Source organism: Zootoca vivipara, chromosome 16 (genome assembly GCF_963506605.1).
Source record: "Zootoca vivipara chromosome 16, rZooViv1.1, whole genome shotgun sequence".
Taxonomy (NCBI): Eukaryota; Metazoa; Chordata; class Lepidosauria; order Squamata; family Lacertidae; genus Zootoca; species Zootoca vivipara.
Window position 1 is genome coordinate 19,101,313 of NC_083291.1, and position 21,045 is coordinate 19,122,357.

Sequence of the window (21,045 nt, forward strand, 5' to 3'; positions counted from 1 at the left end):
GGTTCTGCAAGGTCAGTACTAAATCGTCTGCAAAGGCTTTTAACTTATATTGTTTTGTACCCACTGTAATTCCTTTAACACCATCATCGTTCCTTATCATGTTCAACAAAACCTCCAGAACGGAAATGAATAGCAGGGGGGAGAGTGGGCACCCTTGTCTTGTTCCTTTCTCAATTCTTATCTCTTCTGAGACCACATTATTTACAATAATCTTAGCTCTTTGCTCAGAGTAAATACCATTAATCCCATTAACAAAGTTTTGGCCAACCTCCATTTTTACAAAATTTCTTTTCATAAAATTCCAAGAGATATTATCAAAAGCTTTTTCGGCATCTACAAAAATTAACATTGCTTTGGTGTTTATTTTCACTTCCAATCTCTCAAGAATATCTATTATAATTCTCACATTGTCTTTCATATGTCTACCAGGCAGGAATCCTGCCTGGTCTTTATGAATTAAGTCTTTCAACACCCTTTTCAATCTTGATGCCAAAATACTAGCAAATATCTTATAATCCACATTTAGTAAGGAGATTGGTCTGTAATTTTTAACCTGTGTCTTATCCACATCCGGTTTTGGTATCAGAGAGATAAAAGCTTCTTTCCAAGTCTCTGGTGCTTTGCCCCCCCCTAAAATCTCATTTGCTACCTCCATTAATGGTTGTATCAACCAGTTTTTTAATGTTTTGTAGTACTTGGAGGTAAGTCCATCAGGTCCTGGGGCTTTGTCGTTTTTCAATTCTTGTATTGCTGTTTCAACCTCCTGTCTTGTAATCAATCCATTCAGTAGGCTCTTTTGTTGTGTTGGAATTTTTTGCAGTCCATTTTCTTTTATAAACTTCTCAATTCCATCTAAATCTTCTTTTTCCCTTTTATATAACTGTTTGTAATATTTTGTAAAGCATTTCCGTATCTCTGCAGGGTTCTCAATAGATTTTCCTTCATCCATAATCTTTATAATTGTATTCTCTTTTTGTCTTTTCTTCAATTGCCAAGCCAACAATTTTCCACATTTATTGGCCGATTCGAAAGATCTTTGCTTCATTCTTCTAATTTTCCATTCAATTTCTTCATTTATTATTTGGGAGTACTGCACCTGCAAAGCTTTTATCTCTTTTTGAACTTCCTGACTTTTTGGATTATCTCTCAATTTTTTTTCTTTTTCTTTCAATTTGTCTAAAATCTTTTCCTTCTTTTCATTCCTCCTCTTCTTCCAAATTGTATTCTGTTGAATCAAGAATCCTCTCATTACTGCTTTGCCGGCATCCCAAACCATTGTAATATTTTGTCCTTTGTTCAGATTTAATTCAAAATAATCTTTCAACATCTTCTGGGCCTTATTATTTATCTGCTCGTTTCTCAGTAAAGAGTCATTCATCCTCCATCTAAAAGAACCCTGCAGGTACTGTTTTAACTCCATTAAAACTGCGTTGTGGTCTGAATAAGTTCTGGGGCATATCTCGCTTTTTGTCACTTTTGGACATAAGTCCTTTGTAATCCAAATATAGTCCAATCTACTTCCTGACTTTTGCGAGTCCGAAAAAAAAGTGAACTCTTTTTCTAATGGATTTTTTAGCCTCCAAACATCTACTAAATCAAAATTCTCCACCAAATCAAAGAATGTTTTTGGAAGCTTGCCATCATTAGATATTTTTTGTCTTTGAGTTCTATCCATCATAGTCGATACAGCCCCATTAAAATCTCCCATCATTATGATCTTATAATCCAAATATTCCAACAGCGCAGTATGAATGTTCTTGAAAAAGTCTGATTTAGCTTCATTTGGTGCATAAATTCCAAGTATCAAACATTTTTCGCCTTGCAGAGATATTTCCACTGCGATATATCTCCCTGTTTCATCCTTAAACAATAGTCTAGGGTTATATTTTTCCTTTACATAGATGACTACCCCTCTTTTCTTAACTTTATCAGAAGATATAAATTCTTGGCCCAATAACTTATTTTGTAAAATTCTTCTATGAGTCCTAAATACATGGGTCTCTTGTAAACAGATAATGTCCAAATTCTGTTTTTTAACTACATGATAAATCTTCCTTCTTTTAACGCATGAATTTAGTCCATTCACGTTCCACGAAAGTACTCTTAACGCCATCTTGTTTTACTTTAAAGTTTAATCTTCGTCTCCTGGTCCAGCGCCAATCCCTGCTCCTGCTCCTGCCAGCAATTCTAAATCGAATGCTCCTGGTCCAGCTCCTGCTCCCAAACCTTGGCCTCCTCCAGTTGGTGATTTAAAATCCTCTGCGTGGCTTTCCAAAAATCTTCTTTTATCCTCAACCGATCGGATCTTGTATTCTTTTTGTTTGTATTTAAATGCCAGGCCTTCTGGAAATTTCCATTTAAAGAAAATATTTTTCCTCGTCAAAATCGTTGTCAGGTCTAAATATTTATTTCTTTTAGCCAAAAAGAATTTAGGAGTTTCTTTAAACAAAATTACCGTATGCTGGAGAACTTCCAATTTTTTCTGGTAGTGGTGACCTAGTATCTTATCTCTTTGCTCCTTTGTTTGAAAAACCACTATACAGTCATTCAAGAAATTGGAATCCTTTTTCTTTTTTGGGCCTACTCTGTAAGCCCTCAAAATAGTGGCTTTTATCTCTTCTTTGTCCAGGCCCCACCAATCAGAAAATTCTTGTGCGATTAAATCTCCCAAATCTCCTTTTCCCTTCTCCAGCTCCGGCAAATTCCTGAGTCTTAATTGATTCTCCTTATCCCGTAGTTCAATAAAAGCAAGCCTAATTTGTGTTTCTTCCTGCAACTTTTCTAAGTCTGTTAGCTTAGTTGTTTCAATGTCTGTTACTCTCACATTTAAACCAGAGACCTGTGTTTTAACTTCCTGAAGATCTTTTTTCATCACACCAAATTCTTCTTTAAATTCCTGGAGACACTTTGTGGTGGCTTTTACCTCTTTAGTTAAACTTTGTAGACTCTGCTTATTTTCTTTCATAAATTCCAAAATTTGCTCTTGAAAAGCTTGATCTTTAGAATCCCTTCTCAATTGCATTTTTTTGTCGGTGCCCGACATTTTTTATTTATATATTCCACCTTTATGATTGCCAAATAATTTGTAATCCACCAGGCAGCTAATGTGCCTTTCCAAGCCAGAAAACTGTAATCCACAATGCAATTATTATGTCTCTAATTCCAAAGAGATGCCTTCTTTGCAGAGTCCCCAATTTTATAATCCACTTAGCAGCTAGCGTGCTAGACCAGTGGGATTCCTGCCCTTAAAATTATTTTGTAATCCACACAGCAGCCAACGTGCTGGAAATCACATAAGTTCTTCCACAACCAAACCAAAAGTCATTTGTAATCCACACAGCAGCTGATGTGCTGGAACACACTTTCTCTTTCTCCAAAACCCAAAATATTTTGTAATCCACACAGCAGCCAACGTGCTGGAATTTACTTTCGTTTCCTCTTAGTTCGAAACACCCCTGTATTACCAACAGAGGCTGCAATGCTGGAAAACACTCACTTTCCCCCAGCTGGCTCCCAAGGTCATCAAACCTTCTTGTAACCCAAACAACTGGGTAGGTGCTGGAAATCAGGCTCCTTTCTCACAGGCGGCAAGTACTTTCTTTCTGTCCATAGGGGTATAGTCAAAATCCAACAAAGTCTATTGCAGTCTTCTTAATATAACTTAGTTCCAACAATGTGGCAAGTCCTTAACTCCCAAATAACACTGTCTCCAATTTTACAAATAGTTAAAAAGAGGCAGACTTCAACAGCTCTTTTTCAGTTCTTTTGAGGCATTGTTACACTAACAAAGCCTCTATTCTCTGGCTGAGCTGACAGGTCCTCCGTTTCCAGCAAATGACTCCCTTTAGATCTTTATTGCTTAATTGCTTAATTGCTCTCTAAGTACACCTAAATCGTCTCCCCCCCCCTCTCTATGGGGGAGGTTTGACAGCTCTCCAGAAAGAGTCTTAGAAAGAAAAAAGTCTTTGCGGCTTCAGTAACTTTTGCTGCTGCCGTTTCAATCAGTAGAAAGGGGCTGGCTTCCTTCTTTTAAACCCCTTATCCGTGGCCAATTTATTCCAAATTAAATCAGATTAATATCCTAAGTACTCACGGTCCATTCTTTAGCCTTTTGTTAGGAAGAATCGCCCGCTGTTGCCATTCAGTCCTGCGGCTTCACGCTGTCAAGGAGAGTGCTGTGTCCACCATAGCGCTGCAGCTCCGACCCCCTCGCTCTCGGGGGCTCAAAATTAAGCCTTTCCGGGGAAGGGGGAGCCCGCAAAACTGCGCTGCCGGACCGTCCATGTTCTCAAGAAGCCCCTCTTGAGATTTCTGAGGGCGCCCGCTTCGCCGGAGCAGGGCGCCCAGTCCTTGACGCGTCGGTTTCAGCTCAGCTGAACTGAAACCCGACTGAATGGCTGCGCGGCACGACAGGAAGCCTGTGCACTTGCCTTCTTCACTTGACCATAAATTCAACCATATAGGGACAACTTTACAGGATGGCAAAAGATGGCCACCTGTCACCTATATAATACAGGATTCTCCCGTATTTCAATGTAAAATGCTACGTCCTGTATGATAAGAGTTTTGTCCTGTATTTCAGGTCTTCTCTCTCTCTCTCTCTCTCTCTCTCTCTCTCTCTCTCTCTCTCTCTCTCTCTCTCTCTCTCTCTCTCTCTCTGCCTAGTTAGGGATCTTCTCCAAATGCAGGAGTTTGAAAGGGTGTGTGAACATTCACGCATTTAAACTCTGGGTAGCCAAGCACAGGCAGATCTACAAATTCGTGTATTTGTGTGTGACAAATTCCAGAGGGAACACCCTATTAGGCTGCAAAAGGATTTCTTTGAAGTCATTTCAACATTAGATGGGGGGGATCAGTGGCGGAGGAACCCTCTCCGACCCCCGGGGTGGCACTACCCATATGGACTGCACATGTGCGGCACCCCGCGTCTGCGCACTCCATATGGAATGCTGCACATGTGCACATTGTACGGGCTGCCACTCACGTGCAGTGGCTATACGGGCCACCGCTTGCATGGTGTCCATACGGGATGCCGTACATGTGCAGTCCATACAGGCTGCTGCTCTTGCGCAGCGTCCACATGGACTGCTGCACGAGCGGCATCCCGTATGGATTGCTCATGCCCTCGGCCGCTCTACAGCTTGGGGAAGGCAGGGGCCATCTTGTCACTCCTCCCAGAGTGGCACCCAGGGTGGACCGCCCCCTCCATCCCCCCTTCCTACACCCCTGGGGGGAATCGCCCCCAACCACCCCACCCTGTCCTACTCTGTATTTTGCCAGAACAAAGGTGGCAGCCCTACTTAAACATGGTGTACATCAGGGCTCACTCACCTGTGGTCCTCAAGTTGTTGTTGGTCTCCAGCCCCCAGTCCGCAGGCGCAATGGACAGAGGAGATGGGAACTGTAGTCCAATAACATCTGGGGGGCCACTGGATCCTAACCTCTCGTTGACATGGATCCTACTTGAAATTACACTTCACCACATGATAGAATACCTCGGGCACTGAAAAGGAAAGGAAAGGAAAGACCTTCAAGATACAAGGCTACACTAATAATGAAAACCGCACACATTTCCAGTCAAGGACGTCCTCAGGACATCCATTTTGCTATGCATTCACGATCATTTGTGCTCCTGATGTTATAGGGCATTTTTTTTTTGCAGCTCCACTTTCAATACTGCTCAACATAGGAAGCTGTGTTGTTGTTTTTTTAAAAAACTGAATACCTGTCATGGAGGCTTTAGGGACGCAGGTGGTGCTGTGGTCTAAACCACTGAGCCTCTTGGGCTTGCCAATCAGGAGGTCGGCGGTTCGAATACCTGCTACGGTGGTGAGCTTCCGTTGCTCTGTCCCAGCTCCTGCCCACCTAGCAGTTCGGCAGCATACTAGTGCAAGTAGATAAATAGGTACCGCTGCGGCAGGATGGTAAACGGCGATTCCGTGAGCTCTGGTTTCCGTCACAGTGTCTCGTTGCACCAGAAGCAGTTTAGTCATGCTGGCCACATGACCCGTAAAGCTGTCTGTGGACAAACGCTGGCTCCCTCGGCCTGAAAGCGAGATGAGCACCTCAACCCCATAGTCGCCTTTGACAGGACTTAACCATCCAGGGCTCCTTTACATTTACCTTTCAGTGTAGACACTATTGAGCTAAAGGGACCAATGGCCTATCTTCAGAATAAGGCAGTATAAGGCACCTCTATGAGGTGGCAAAGGGACAACGACGGTGGCGCTGTGGATTAAACCACAGAGCCTAGGACTTGCTGATCAGAAGGTCAGCGGTTGAATCCCCGCGACCTTTACCTTTATGAGGTGGCAAGGACATTTGGGATAATGCATTTTTGTTTAGGATTCTGGCAGTGAGCAATTTTTTAAAAAACTTTTGTACCTGAACATTTTTTTTAAAAAAAAATAATGCTCAGCTCTAGAAGTGACCTTACGTCAGAGTGCTTCTTATCCACATACATCTGCTATATTGGCAAAGTGAGATAGAATCATTGTGCTCCTTTATCTTAAACTAGAGGAAGCAGTATATAGAATGGTAAAAAAAAGAGCAATTTTTTTTTTTGCAGTTATTCTGCTGTAGTGGAAAATCCATATGATTTCTAATTCAAGCGTGATAACTTTATTATGACCGCATTTCCTTTTGTTTAAACCAAGGACAGTCCTACATTTGGAGGGCTGTCCAGTCAAAGCCCAGTTGAAAGATAAATAACTGTTCAGAAATTGCCCCTCAAAAGTGAGCAGTTGGAGAACAGACTGAGCAGGTGCTTCCGCACTCTGGACAATGTATTTCTATTTAAATTATAGCCATTTTTTGTGAATGTGGCTCAGTACTTACAAATTAGCTTATATAACGTTCATTCAGATGTGTGTTATTTATTTGTGATGCGTATATTTAAAGCACATGTGCAGTTTTTAAGGGTGCTCCATGAGTGAATAAACTGCAGTTCCCAGGATTCCTTTGTGATGTGTACTTTGAATGTGGTTTGAAGTATGGTGTCCAAAGTAGTCACTCCAGCCAAAAGTAGTGGGAAGGTTTCAAGTTCATCAGAATTCTTCTTCAAGCTGAATGTTAAGCAAAGAAAGAGGGGGAAAGGGCTGGATGGGAAGAGAACAGAGAGATCCTTCTCCCAAGTATGCTCAGTTTCTATGTGCACATTCCCCCCCAACATTTCTCTGATGAAAATAGGGACACCCTATTCAATAATAATGATTGAATTTTCAATAATAATGGACACGGGCAGCGCTGCGGGTTAAACCACAGAGCCTAGGGCTTGTCGATCAGAAGGTCGGCGGTTCAAATCCCCGTGACGGGGTGAGCTCCCGTTGTTCGGTCCCTGCTCCTGCCAACCTAGCAGTTTGAAAGCACGTTAAGTGCAAGTAGATAAATAGGTACCACTCCGGCGGGAAGGTAAACAGTGTTTCTGTGTGCTGCTCTGGTTCGCCAGAAGCGGCTTAGTCATGCTGGCCACATGACCCGGAAGCTGTACACCAGCTCCCTCGGCCAGTAAAGCAAGATGAGCGCCGCAACCCCAGAGTCATCCGTGACTGGACCTACCGGTCAGGGATCCCTTTACCTTTATATTATTATAATAATAACAACAACAACAATAATAATAATATTTTTTACTATTTATACCCCACACATCTTACTGGGTTGCCCCAGCTGCTCTGGGCTGGTTCCAACATATATAAAAACATAATGAAACATTAAACAATTTTTAAAAACTTCCCTATACAGGGCTGCCTTCAGATGGCTCAGGGGTTTGATAACTCTATACCCTCCAACATTTTTCTGATGAAAATAGGGGTGTCCTAAGGAAAGCGGGACATTCCGGGATCAAATCAGAAACCAGGATAGCTTCTGTAAATCCAGGACTGTCCCTGAAAAATGGGGGCACTTGGAGGGTCTGAGTGCAAGGATTTGTTTAGTTTTGATTGAGGAGCATTCGTTTATTTGAAAGGACCCAATTCTACCATTTGGCAGAGTGAACTGCTTTTGGCTTTGTGTTGTTTGACTTATTCCTGTGGTATTGTTACTCCTAGGGGAAGAACACTTTGGGATTTCCTGCCTCAAGTGTCAAAATACCTTGGCCAGATTTCAATGCTCAGCACCTTGACTAGAAGGACAGTGTTTCCTTTTCTGCCTTAGGAAGCCAAGTGTTTTGGGCTGGCCCTGCAAGGCCTACCTGAAATCTGAATATTGGTAAAGCTAAGATATAAGTTAACCACCTCAGTAAAAGCTGAGCCAATATCCCAGGGTGTTTTAGTCTGCTGTTATGGTACCTTGCTCCAGTGAAGCTGTTAGTCACAGGGATACATGATCTTCCATTTTCTCAAAGATGGAGATCTTACGAAATAAGGAGGAAGGCGAGGGGAAATTCTTAAAAGGATTTTGTTGTAAAATTTCAGATTATTAGCAGCTAAAACAGGAGTACATAAACCTTTTGAGTTATGCTTGCATTATAAATGAAACAAAAGCAACTGGACATGAGAATAAGCACATATGCACTTCAAAGTTTCCCCAAAGTTGGAATTGGAAAAACAGTCTATTATTTGGTATGTTCTTTGTATTAAAATGGATGACGGCTCTTGGAGGGGGAAGGTTGTGTCCAACTAAGAATTACTCAGAATAGACTTGCTGGAATTAATGGATTGGTTAGTCATGCCCATTGATTTCAATTGGTCCATTTTGGGCATGACTAACATTAGATGCAGTCCAGAAATACAGAATTTTAAAATGCAAAATGCAAAACATTTTACGGTAATATATTAATATAAAAGGGAAAGCAAATACCACCCCACTCACTGGGTGGGTGGGGATTGGAAGAGGATTCACTCTGGGCAGTCCACAGGCTATAAAAGCTGGCTATGCCCAACCCTGTAGACCAGGGTTGGCCTAAGAACACCTCTCCGCAATGCAGGCTGGCATTTTGATGCCAATGACATTGTGTGGACGTTGCAGAAAACCTTGTATGCATGAAAAGCGCTGATCCCACAATAAAAACCCATCTGGAAGTGCCCACCAACAATGATATCATTAAGTCAGTGTTAAGCACCATTGATTTTAATGGGAGAGTCAAGTAGCCTACTTGTTTAAATCCATTCTACTGAAATCACTGGGACTTGAAATGTGCATTGTTTTGGTTGGAGTGTGGCTCACTTTTTTTTTTAAAGCAATTATTTTTAATTAAGAAGCCAGGACTTCCATACATGATTCCCACAACCACCTGTGATGTCTAACATATTTGGAATGTGGCCCTTGATCTACCAGGGTACAGTCAAAATCTCAGTTCCTGATCAGCTCCAGTTTTCGAACGCTGAATGTCCGACGCTGCTTCCCCTGAGTACAGGAAGCTCTTGCAACCAATCGGAAGCCGCGCCTTGGTTGTCGAACGTTGTCAAACAGGCTTCTGAAACGGATTACGTTCAACAACTGAGGTTTGACTGTATCTTAAAGGACATTCAGGTGTTGATGATGCAAACCTTATAGGACAATATCACTGAGGAACGTGGAGAGCAGTCACATAGTTCAACTACCTATTTGGATTTTTTTTATTTTATTTCTGGAACAAAAGGCAGAAAATCCCACCAGTGCCTCTCCCCTGTCCCACACTAAAAACAACAACCCAGTAATGGTACATTAACAATTTGCCACCCTATCACGAAACCCAAAAACTCTGCAGAATGGCTGGGCTGGCCCTCTGATGCAATAAATAAAACAGAATGAAGATGCAAGGTTTGTGTTTACTGTAAGAGTTGATTCCTTTCTTAATGGTAGTAAGTGGTGTGGTATTCTGCCAATGTACCTGTTATGTACTGAGCTGAATCCTAGAACAATAGGATTCAGAATCAGCGGGAGCTACCCAATCCAACTCCAGGTGGAAGTGAATCCGCAACCTGATTGGCCTGCTGGAGCAGCCAATCAGGCGGCTGGCAGAAGTGAATCTGCTACCTGATTGGCCTGTAGGAGCAGCCAATCAGGCTGCAGGCAGAAGTCAATCCACAATATAATTGGCCCACAGGTGTAGCCCTGAAGTAGCCAATCACGCAAGGCCCATTGTGTAAATAATGTATATAAGCAGATGGTTTTGGGAAAAGAGGGATTCGTCTTCTCTTCTCCTCCTTGATGACTATGAGCTGAATAAAGAGCATGAAATTCACTCTCGACTCCGAGTATATTTCAGTACCATAGGTTTGTGTGTGTGTGTGTGTGTGTGTGTGTGTGTGTGTGTACACACACATGCACACCCACCCTCATACGCTTCTTGAAGGATGGGGAATCTGTGACCTTCTAGATGTTGTCGGACTACAGCTCCCAACATTCTGGACCATGCTGGCTGGGGCTGATGGGAATTTGAGTCCCAAACATCTGGAACAGGAGTAGCCAATGTGATGCCCTCCAGATGTTGTGGGCTACAACTCCCATCATCTCTGCCTGGGACTGCTTGGGAGTGCTAGCCCACAACTTTTGGAGATCACAACTTTGGCTACCCCTGATGAGGAGGATCACAGATTCCCTAACGTTGGCTCATGCAGTCTGAACATTTATATTGGTAGGTTTTTTCATCCCCCTTCCCTGTGAGCTGTAGGTGTGGGACAGTGTGGATTAAGCCCAGACCTTTACTTCTGTGTTAGAATTATGGTACATGTTCCACTGAGGTCAAGCACTTCTACATCCTATTGATTTCAGAGGTTTGAAATCAATTTTTATTTCTCTCAGTGGGCCTCAAAGGTGCTTAACTTTGGCTAGATTGTGTCCATATTTTTTTTTAAATTTGGACTGTATGTTATTGATTTCATTTTGCCACTCTCTTTCTTATTTTTAATATTTTATGTTTTGTAATGGCCTCTGGCTGAACACTTCATGACTGGATTCTGTGGCACAGGAGTGTTGGTGCACTTCAAATGAAAGCTATGTAGCATTAATTGCAACCACGAATTATTCATTATCTGAATCTTTTTTTAAATGCCAGAAACTGGTGATTCTAAACTCTACCGTGTGTGTGTGTGTGTGTGTGTGTGTGTGTGTGTGTGTCTGTATGTGTGTTTGGTTATCTTTCCAAGAACTAACATGGATGAAATATAAATGAAATGATTCATACTTTGACAAAAACTGTTTATTTTCATCATTCCCCTCTCCCACTTTTTTTTCTTTAAGGATGAAAAGAACCAGGTCTTGATAACAAATGCTTGGCTACAGATGGTAAGTAATTTTGCCGTTAATCAATACAAACTATGCGACAGGTTGTTAAAACATTTTTCATATGGAGAAAAAAAAGAGAATGGAGAAGAAAATGAATTTTGGAATGTTGTTGTGCTATAATAATAATAATATTAATATTAATAATAATAATAATAATTTCTTATTTGATCTTATCTGATGTCAGAGCACTGAGTAACTCATTTCCACATGAAGTTTTGAGCGAAACTAAACGTAAGGCTAAGTCTATACTGTAAAGGTAAAGGGACCTGACCATTAGGTCCAGTCGTGACCGACTCTGGGGTTGCGCACTCATCTCGCATTATTAGCTGAGGGAGCCTGCGTACAGCTTCCAGGTCATGTGGCCAGCATGACAAAGCCGCTTCTGGCAAACACTGTTTACCTTCCTGCTGTAGCGGTCCCTATTTATCTACTTGCACTTTGATGTGCTTTCGAACTGCTAGGTTGGCAGGAGCTGGGACCGAGCAATGGGAGCTCACCCCGTCGCAGGGATTCAAACCGCCAACCTTCTGATCAGCAAGCCCTAGGCTCTGTGGTTTGACCCACAGCGCCACCTGCGTCCCTTAAGTCTATACTGTACTGCTGTTGAAAATTGTAGATGCAAGTTTCAATTCCCCCTCTGTAACATGAATTTATATAGTTATATACTTGAGGTGCCACTACTGAAAAGACCCTTTTCTTGATACCTATCAAGGAAAGGGCATTTTTGGTGCTGGCACCTCAGGTATGGAACAACAGCCTCCCTAGAGAGGCCTGCCTGGTGCCTTTTACATGGTATTTTCAGTAGCAGGTGAAGATCTTATTATTCACCCAGGCTTTTAAACTATGTTTTGAATCCTGGCCATGAAATCCTTAAGCCATCTTCTGTCTAAGGATTTTATAAATTGTTTACTACAGTGTTTTTTTATAAAAAAATTTATTGTGGTATACTGAGTTCTTAATATTTTGTTGTAAGCTTCATGGGGAATGTTCACTGATGGGCAACTACGTATGTCTAATAAATAATAATAGACACCACCACATTTAACCTTCCTACGTTACTACTTCCTCCCGCCAGCAGCAGCCACTGATACGGAGCGGAGGGAGTGTAAGGCAGAAAGGGAAATTATCATAATCATAATCATAATGATGCAGAAAACTGACATGTTCTACTATACCTGGCTTCCCAAATCTAGTGCTGTCCAGACACTTTGGACTATAGCTCCCATCAGCCCCAACCAGAATGTTTTTGCAGGGGTTAATGGGCCGTTTAGGGACGCGGGTGGCGCTGTGGTCTAAACCACAGAGCCCAGGGCTTGCCAATTGGAAGGTCGGCAGTTCGAATCCCCGCGACGGGGTGAGCTCCCGTTGCTCGGTCCCAGCTCCTGCCCACCTAGCAATTCGAAAGCACGTTAAGTGCAAGTAGATCAATCAATCAGGAAGTTTATTTGGCTTTACGCCCATCATAAAACACAACACAACAAAATAAATCAAATAAAACAGCGGACTCGTTCAAGCCACAAATAATAAAACACAATTCACAGCTCACAAGGACAAGTATTAACAATTAAAAAGAACAGTTTAAGATAATGATTAAAAATTTAGGCACTACGCTAAAATCAATATCAGATGGCATTATAGAAAATTCTTATAACTATAAATAATCTGCTAACATTCCATTCCGTCTCTTGTACGAGAGGACGGCTGTTAGGAATTTAGCAACCTGTAGAGTAATATATTAGACTGAAGTACCCTGTTTCTCATATTTTAAGACATACCCATAAAATAAGCCATAGCAGGATTTTTAAGCATTCAAGGAATATAAGCCATACCCCGAAAATAAGACATAGTGATAGGCGCAGCAGCAATGCCGGCCGCGGCAGGAGGAGGAGGAAAAAAATAAGACATCCCTTGAAAATAAGCCATAGTGTGTTTTTTTGAGGAAAAAATAAATATAAGACGTGTCTTATAATATGAGAAACACGGTAGATAAATAGGTACTGCTCTGGCGGGAAGGTAAACGGCGTTTCTGTTCACTGCTCTGGTTCACCAGAAGTGGCTTAGTCATGCTGGCCACATGACCCAGAAGCTGTCTACGGACGAACGCCAGCTCCCTTGGCCTATAGAGCAAGATGAGCGCGCAACCCCAGAGTCATCTGTGACTGGACCTAACGTCCAGGGGTACCTTTACCTTTACCTAATGGGCCATTTAGACCAAAATGTCTGGAGGGCATTGGGCTGGGGAAGGCTCCACTGGCTATTAACACCAGGGGAAGGGAGAGCTGATCACGTGACTCCCATGTTTGGTGGCTGTCGTGCCTCTGATTTCCCTACGATATATAGGACTTGTTCCATGCAGTCCATGATTGGTGAACAAAAGCCCCTTTGCATGTCGGGTGGTGGTCTTTCACAGCTCCAAATATACGTTGGGAAAGCTTGTACTTAGGGAGAGTAGAAGCGGCAGAGATGGACAGCTCCGCTTGCCTCGGACCAACTCTACAGCTGGCTATACTGGCACTCAAGCTCAAACCACCTGTCATAGTGGCAGATTTGCTGAATCCAGATCAGCCCCAATCACATAGAAAGCGAAAAAAGTCACAGGTCAAAAGAGCTAACCCACTGCACACAGCCTGCTTAGTCTCTCAGTTTCCTAAAGTACCGTTCATCTCTGTCAGGATCACTTCTGGTATTGGATCTAAATGCATAGGAAATTATACTGGGAGAGAGACTGATGAGGAGTAAGGGAAACAGTGTAGGGGAAACAGTGCCGCATTACCAAATAGAGTAGGCCCTGGCCTATGGGCCCCGCACCTTTTAGGGGTCCCACAACAACAGATCAAAATAATATTGAATTGATCTTGAAATTGGTTCGTTAAAATGGCTGGTTGGTCAAATCAAAAACATATTAGAAGATAATTTGCGAGGGGCAACCCCAAATTATTGACTGCCTACTAGGGGTCTCCACAGGGTTTAATCTGGCACTGAGGGGAAAGTTTCAGCTCCACTTGTGTTATTTTTGTACAGAACATTGGATTTCTCCCTGCTTTGTAAGTGTTTGGGGGCAGATATGGGTTTAAACGAATGGATCTATCACGGTCATGTGCTGTTTCAGCCTCAGTGTTTGGTGGCGGCGGTGAAACCTCTGATGTGGATTTGCTGAGCTTTTCTTGGGATTGGGGGCAGGTAGAAAGTCTCTGCCTGCCATTGGCTGAAATATTGTGGCCCCTAGAGGGAGGGAGGACAGGCACATTGTCCCGGAAAGGCATGGTAGAAGAAGCAGGGGCTTGAGAGCACTGCTGAGGAGAATCTGTGAAAGAAAATTTAGAGGAGTGAGTACCATTGTGCCCCATCAATGATAAACCTCACCTGCTATCGTTGGCATTATCCATACTGTACTAATTATTTCGGAAAGCATTGGGTCCGATTTTCCAGCATCTATGATCTTTAATCGCAAAACCATCTTTTTCCATAGTCCTGGATGGACACGTATTTGTCATGGGATCAGTATGAATATCCAGGAGTTCAGAATTTAAGATTCCCATCTGATCAAATTTGGGTACCAGACATTCTTCTGTACAACAGGTAAGGAAGGCATGTTTGAGGTTGTTTTAAAAAACCGAGCATGCTGAAGAACAGCTGGAAATTGACGTGGCTCTATTAAGCTCCGGGGTCATGATTGCAATTCTGCAAGAATGAGCCATCAAATAGCACAACGTGATGAGCCTTGTTCTTTTGCAATTCGAAGTAAACCAAACTGAGTGAAAGGAGGAGAACGCATCCAACACTTTCCCTGCAACTGGAATTCTACATTTTCGTTGCCGTGTGTAATTTGGCTGAGAACCACCCTGTTATTCCCAAAATGTTCATTTATTGGGTTGACTAAGCCCTCCAACGTATGATCCTTCAGTTGGAGTCCTGCTCTTAAGCTTCGTTGTAGACCAAAAAGTAATGTTGGAGGATGGGGCAAATGGCACAAGACCTAACACTGGCAAACCAAGTCACTGTCATAGAAGCCTTGTCAGGATTAGAGCCCATTATATTTATTCATTTATTACTTAAAGCATTGCTGTTCTCGCCTTCAGTCCTTAGACTCCCAAGGTGAGTTATAGAGAAGCCATTGTTAATATAGCAGTACAAAATTATTGATCTAAAAAAGTAGAAGCTCAAGCAATGCCAAGTGGCAGCCGATATAAAAGGGGGTTATAGCTCTTAGATGTATGGAACAGGATAACCATTTTTCCTATATGCAGTGGCTGCTGACTTGTCTTTTGTTGTTGCAATTTTTAAACTTTAAACAGGAAATCTTTAAAAGTACTGCTTCTAGTACCTGTCTGAAACAATTTTGGCCATCACCAGTGGTAGGCAAATTGGTTCTTCTTGTTTGTAGGTGTTTGAGTAGAATTAGATTTGAAGGTTGGGTTTTGTGTATTTCAGGTGCTGAAACTGAATGTCCTTTTGTATAGTAATGTAGCAACTGAACCAAACTGAAGGGGGACTTCTATGATTCTAAGACAAATGTGGGGGGAGGGAGAGGATTTGTTTTTTAAACTGCTTTATATTGGTCATTTCTGCCATGATTCTGGCACTCAGCACCTTATGCCTAATTTTATATAGATCTGGATTTTATTGCCATTTAGAACAGCCATGTTGGCCATCTTTTTGACTTTTGGTTAGAACCCCATTGTTAATCACTTGGGGGAAGTGAAATTCAGATTCACCATGTGAAAATATGTAAAATCCTAATTCTACATGAGCGACCTGCAATTAATAAATATATACAGCGGTGCCTTGACTTACAAATTTAATCCATTCCGAAGGCACCTTCGTAAGTCGAAAAGCGCCATTGGAAACGCGATTTCCCATAGGAATGCATTGGAAACTTAAAAATTTGTAAGTCAAACACCATCTAAAAATTCGTAAGTTGAAAAAACCCTATCTAAAACCACCGCGGTTTCCGTTCGGATGTCTAGAAATTCGTAAGCGTGCAGCCATTTGCCCCATTCGTAAGTCGAAAAATTCTGTTGCCGAGTCGTTCGTAAGTCGAGGTACCACTGTATACAGGTATATCTGTTTGTGGGGTGGAAGAAGTAATTACAGCTGATCATGCATTTTTAAAGGATCAGAGTTCAGCCTGTATTGTGTCATTCGCAGCAGCATTCACTTATCCTCCTGTAGCCAATGATTTTGAGTTATTTATTCCAATACTTCCACTGAAAACGTTAAAAAACAAAACAAAAAATGGTGACAGAGATCTTCAATCAGTTTAAAGCCTTACTAAAAACAATAGGATCATCTTTTACAATGCAACCAGTAAGCAGCACTCCACGTACCTTTTCTGCTGTCTTTTGTAGTGCAGACGAGAGATTTGATGCGACGTTTCACACAAATGTTCTAGTGAACTATTCGGGATCTTGCCAGTATATCCCTCCAGGTAAGAGGCTTTTAATATATTGAGTTATCTCCTGGATCAGGAATTCATATATGTGACTGTGGATTAGAAGGCTTAAACTAAACTGTATTGTTAGTCTATGCTTTAATTACAACTGCACAAACCTTTAATGAAGTTCGTGCCTGAGAGTATTAAGAATGACAAAGGATGAGCAAGTAAAATCCTCAATGATACTCTGGGCAATAGATATCGGTCATAAGATAGATATGGAAGCATGGGAACGATTGTGACATTTGGATATAAAATTTACAGCCTGTTATGGTTTAAGAGAAAATTATATGAAAATGATATATTGTTGGTATTGTTGGCGAGTGCCGAAACCCAGAAGTAACCCGTTCAGGTACTTCCGGGTTTGGCGCAGGACACAACCTGAAAAGACGCAACCTGAAGCGTCTGTAACCCAAGGTATGGCTGTACGTAAATCCGGCACTGGGTGTGTATGCAGCCTGAGAGACAGGGCAGGGTTAGGAGAGACCTCCCTCCACTTCTAGACCCTTCAGCCAAGTTGCCACCTTTGCTTGAGGGAAGAGACATCTCAGAAATGGGAAAGGAAGAAGCCAGGACCCAGACCAGAGTGTCCCTGGCTACTTAGCCTACCTCTCTTCCACCTGCCAATCAAGTGATGAAAGGCCAACTGTCACTAGCATGTAATAGTCTAGCATAATCGAGTCTCTGCACATTCAAAACAGCCAATAAAACTTGACTATCGAACAAAAACAAGCTAATTGTCCACCACCACAAGTTACACAACAAACAGCACCTTTGAGGCATTTTGTTATTCTCTCCTTTCTGCTTCTGATTTTAACTGGCGGAACATGAAATAATTAGATGACAAATAATACGTGATAAATATTAATCCCTTACATAGTTTTCGACTAGTGTCACATGAATCATTTATGCCGGAGCAGACAGCCCCTCGAGGAAAGCAAAGTAAATCAAAGACAGGGGGGGGGTGGATGTCTGGTTTTTAGTGGAGAGCAAGTTGAAAATGAAATAAATTCCAAGGGAATATATGGCCATTATATGCTCTTTTATAAATGTCAGCACACACTCCAAAGTGTCTTTGTTGCCATTGTTTGTTGAAGAAGCATTGCAGTTGCAATTTGAAACAGACTTGGAGAACGTTTGGTGATATGCAGTAAACAGAAGTTTGCAAAAGTAGTACGATCCATGGAACTTAGTTGGACTATGAGCAGGTTGCAATTTTCACAGCTGATCAAAGTGCATGTGATCATGCCCAATTCGTGTGTGTTTAACCAGGATCTGCTCTAATCATGTATAAAGCAGGGTTAGGTGAGCTGGGCCAGGCAAGATTCTCTGGAATGTCGTTCAGTAGGAACGGTGCCACTACCAAAAAGGCTCTGCACTTGATAACTGCTTCAGCTGACTTGGAGGGGGCAAATGGAGAAGGTCCTCTGAAGATGTTCTTAAGGTTCAGGTGGCATATATGGGAGGAGGTAATCTTTAAGATAACCTGGCCCAAGTCTGTAAGAATAGCGTGAAGGAGTCTCTCCCCACAAAGTTGACCATTTTGACATTTCCTACCTCCTAGTGAAGTGGGAAGCATAAAGCATTACTACAATTAAGAACATCTGCTTGGCAGTATGAATGACTGCCACAATTAGCAATTCTGCTGTTGCTCTCTGTTTAGTTTGTGGTGGTTTGATACGCCACACAGCCCCTAAAGTAGATGCAATGCAGCTAAAGCACCTGAGACCTGTTTCTTGGAGGCCTCCATGCAGCTTAACTGAGGTGCCAGGTATTATTTTCAATCAGCTTTTTCATCAGATGGTCCTCTGAAGACCATGACTGAAATGCAGAATTATAAGCACCATTTGTTAGCAGATCAATTTGGAATGCATTTCAAAGCTGTCTGCTCCCTTGAACTCTTGATATGACTGCAATTTCATTCCCCTTCCACTCTTGCCTTTAAGATCTTACCGCTTTCCCCCTTTAGAAACATTTACATGCCCGTTTCTAATTACTTACAGGCATCTTGAAGAGCACATGCTACATTGATGTCCGCTGGTTTCCTTTTGATGTGCAGAAATGCGATTTGAAGTTTGGCTCTTGGACACACAATGGCTGGCTGCTTGATCTGCAGATGCTTGAAGCTGATATTTCCAATTACATATCCAACGGAGAATGGGATTTAGTGGGTAAGTTGGCTTTATTAAACGAACCTAAAACAAGTGAATCTAATCCAGTCTTTCCTAAACTTCCGCTAATGGAGGCACACGGTCTCCCCCCACCCCACTCCAAATTAAAATTGCAAGCATGCTTCACTCTGAGCATAAGCTTAGCAACACTCAGCAGACATTCATGCCCTCTTTGTGTGTCGCTACTCTTATTCGGAACAGAGATACCAAAAGCACCCCAAAGTGGTTGCTCCAATAGCAAGAGGTGGGGGTGCATACCTGATCTCCCATCCCCTATGCCACTGCGGCTTACTGGGATGGAGAAATGGCAGCAAGGTCAGCGTGGTGAACATCTGCCAGATGGGCTCTGCTGATGTGTTTGCGCTGCACCAGCCCCACCCTAACACTGCCTCGCCCTCTGACTCCCAGTAATCCGCAGCAGTGGACAGACTTCAGGCTGATCTACGTTGTTTTCTTCTTTAACTAGACCACCAGTTGGAGCCAGGTGCAAAAAAAACCCATGAAAGTTAAAGAGCAAGGTGCCTCTGAATCTGTATGAGAGCTAAGCTGATCTCACAGTCCTCATGCACAGAAGCCAACCTCTGGTTAGCCTTCTGATTTCAGTGGGATGGGGGAGAGTCATTTTGTTGCCGCTGGTTTTGTACAACTGGGAGTCAGCAAGCCTTGCTGATCTACTCCAGTGCAACTGGTGCAACCCAACCCAGCTTCTACCCATCTCTAAACCCTCCATGGGGCGTGCCCTTGAGGGGGGCAGGGCCTGCTACGGCCGGGTGCCTCATGTGCCGCAGCCTCTCTCCACCTCCAGGTTTGGAGAGGTCTGGAGGGCCACATTCTATAGAGGAAGGAAGAGGAGGAGGAGGAGAGTTTGGATTTGATATCCTGCTTTATCACTACCCGAAGGAGTCTCAAAGCGGCTAACATTCTCCTTTCCCTTCCTCCCCCACAAGAAACACTCTGTGAGGTGAGTGAGGCTGAGAGACTTCAGAGAAGCGTGACTAGCCCAAGGTCACCCAGCAGCTGCATGTGGAGGAGCGGAGATGCGAACCCGGTTCACCAGATTACGAGTCCACCGCTCTTAACCACTACACCACACTGGCTCTCTTATAGAGCTATAAAGTGCTCATGGGGAGCTGGGGGAGCCTGTTGGTTGTCAAGGCCTAGTCAGGAAAGCTGCCAGCAGCGGCAGCGGCAGCACCACCACCACCATCACCACACAGAGCATCCACTACAAAGGCCTTTTTTCAGGGACAACAAAAGTCCAAAATGTTGTTCCTACACTCAACATCAGTGCTGCCGCCGCCGTCTGCACATATAAAGAAAGGAACATCTCATTTTATGGGATCTCGCTCCTGCCAAGGGAGTTTGAGTATTCGTCATTCTTTATTTTCACATTGGTGTTTTGGGAAGGTGCCCTGCAAAACTGGGCAGCTTCTTCCAGCAGATGTTGTTTTAAAGGCACAGCGCTCTGAGCTTCCCCAGACCTGCCCTTTGTGCTCAGGCTGCCCAGCAAACCCAGCCAAGCAAGACTCTCCAGGCATGCCCCTTTAAGTCTTGCTTGGCAAATCCACAGCCCTGGTGAAAATGAAGCGACGTTTTCAAGAGAGGTGCCAGGGAATCTATGGAAAACAGAAGTAACATCTGTTGTATGCTAAAACATAAAAAAGGTATAAATCATTTCAGCTCCGCTGTGCTATTAAACAGCTTGAAAAGTGCAAGCCATCACACTGGACATTATAATAACCATTGATTGTTGTTTGAATCTGATGGAGAATGGGCAATTACATGTTATAGTCCTATAATGACATTTGCCAGAGGAGGGATGGATGCTGTATGTCTTATGACAGTTCTTTGGAAATGTTGACGATTATCATATGGAGTGTTTTTCACCAAATTCCAACTCCACCCCCGCCCTAGGCTGGATAATAGATTTGTATGGATTTTTCAGTATGTGTACAAAATGAAATGCTTAGAGAGTTGCGTTAGCCCCAGGAGAGAGCTAAATATCTATCAGCAGGCTTTGCTTTCTCACCTTATTTCCCGAGATGCTAGGAATTATTACGTCCGCAAGAGTATATTGAGAATAAGTAGAGAAGAGGAATTGAGGCACAGCTAGAGGGCAAAGCCTTCAAAGTCATCCAAACAATTTAGACACCCAGCATACCTGTAATAGAGGAAGGATGTCTGGAGAAGCAAATTTAAATGGGATTCAGGCAAGGCCTGTTCTCTCAGCTGCAA

The 21,045-nt window shown here is 42.8% G+C and overlaps 1 protein-coding gene across 1 annotated transcript in view; it reads left to right on the top strand.

Moving 5' to 3' along the window:
- Nucleotides 1–21,045, top strand: part of LOC118097814 (neuronal acetylcholine receptor subunit alpha-7-like) — a 129,286-nt gene that overhangs the window by 68,894 nt on the left and 39,347 nt on the right. Inside the window, exons 3-6 of the mRNA XM_035141063.2 lie at nt 11,161–11,205; nt 14,675–14,784; nt 16,554–16,633; nt 18,643–18,810. Coding sequence (XP_034996954.1) covers nt 11,161–11,205; nt 14,675–14,784; nt 16,554–16,633; nt 18,643–18,810 — 403 coding nt within the window. The remainder of the gene's footprint in view (nt 1–11,160; nt 11,206–14,674; nt 14,785–16,553; nt 16,634–18,642; nt 18,811–21,045) is intronic.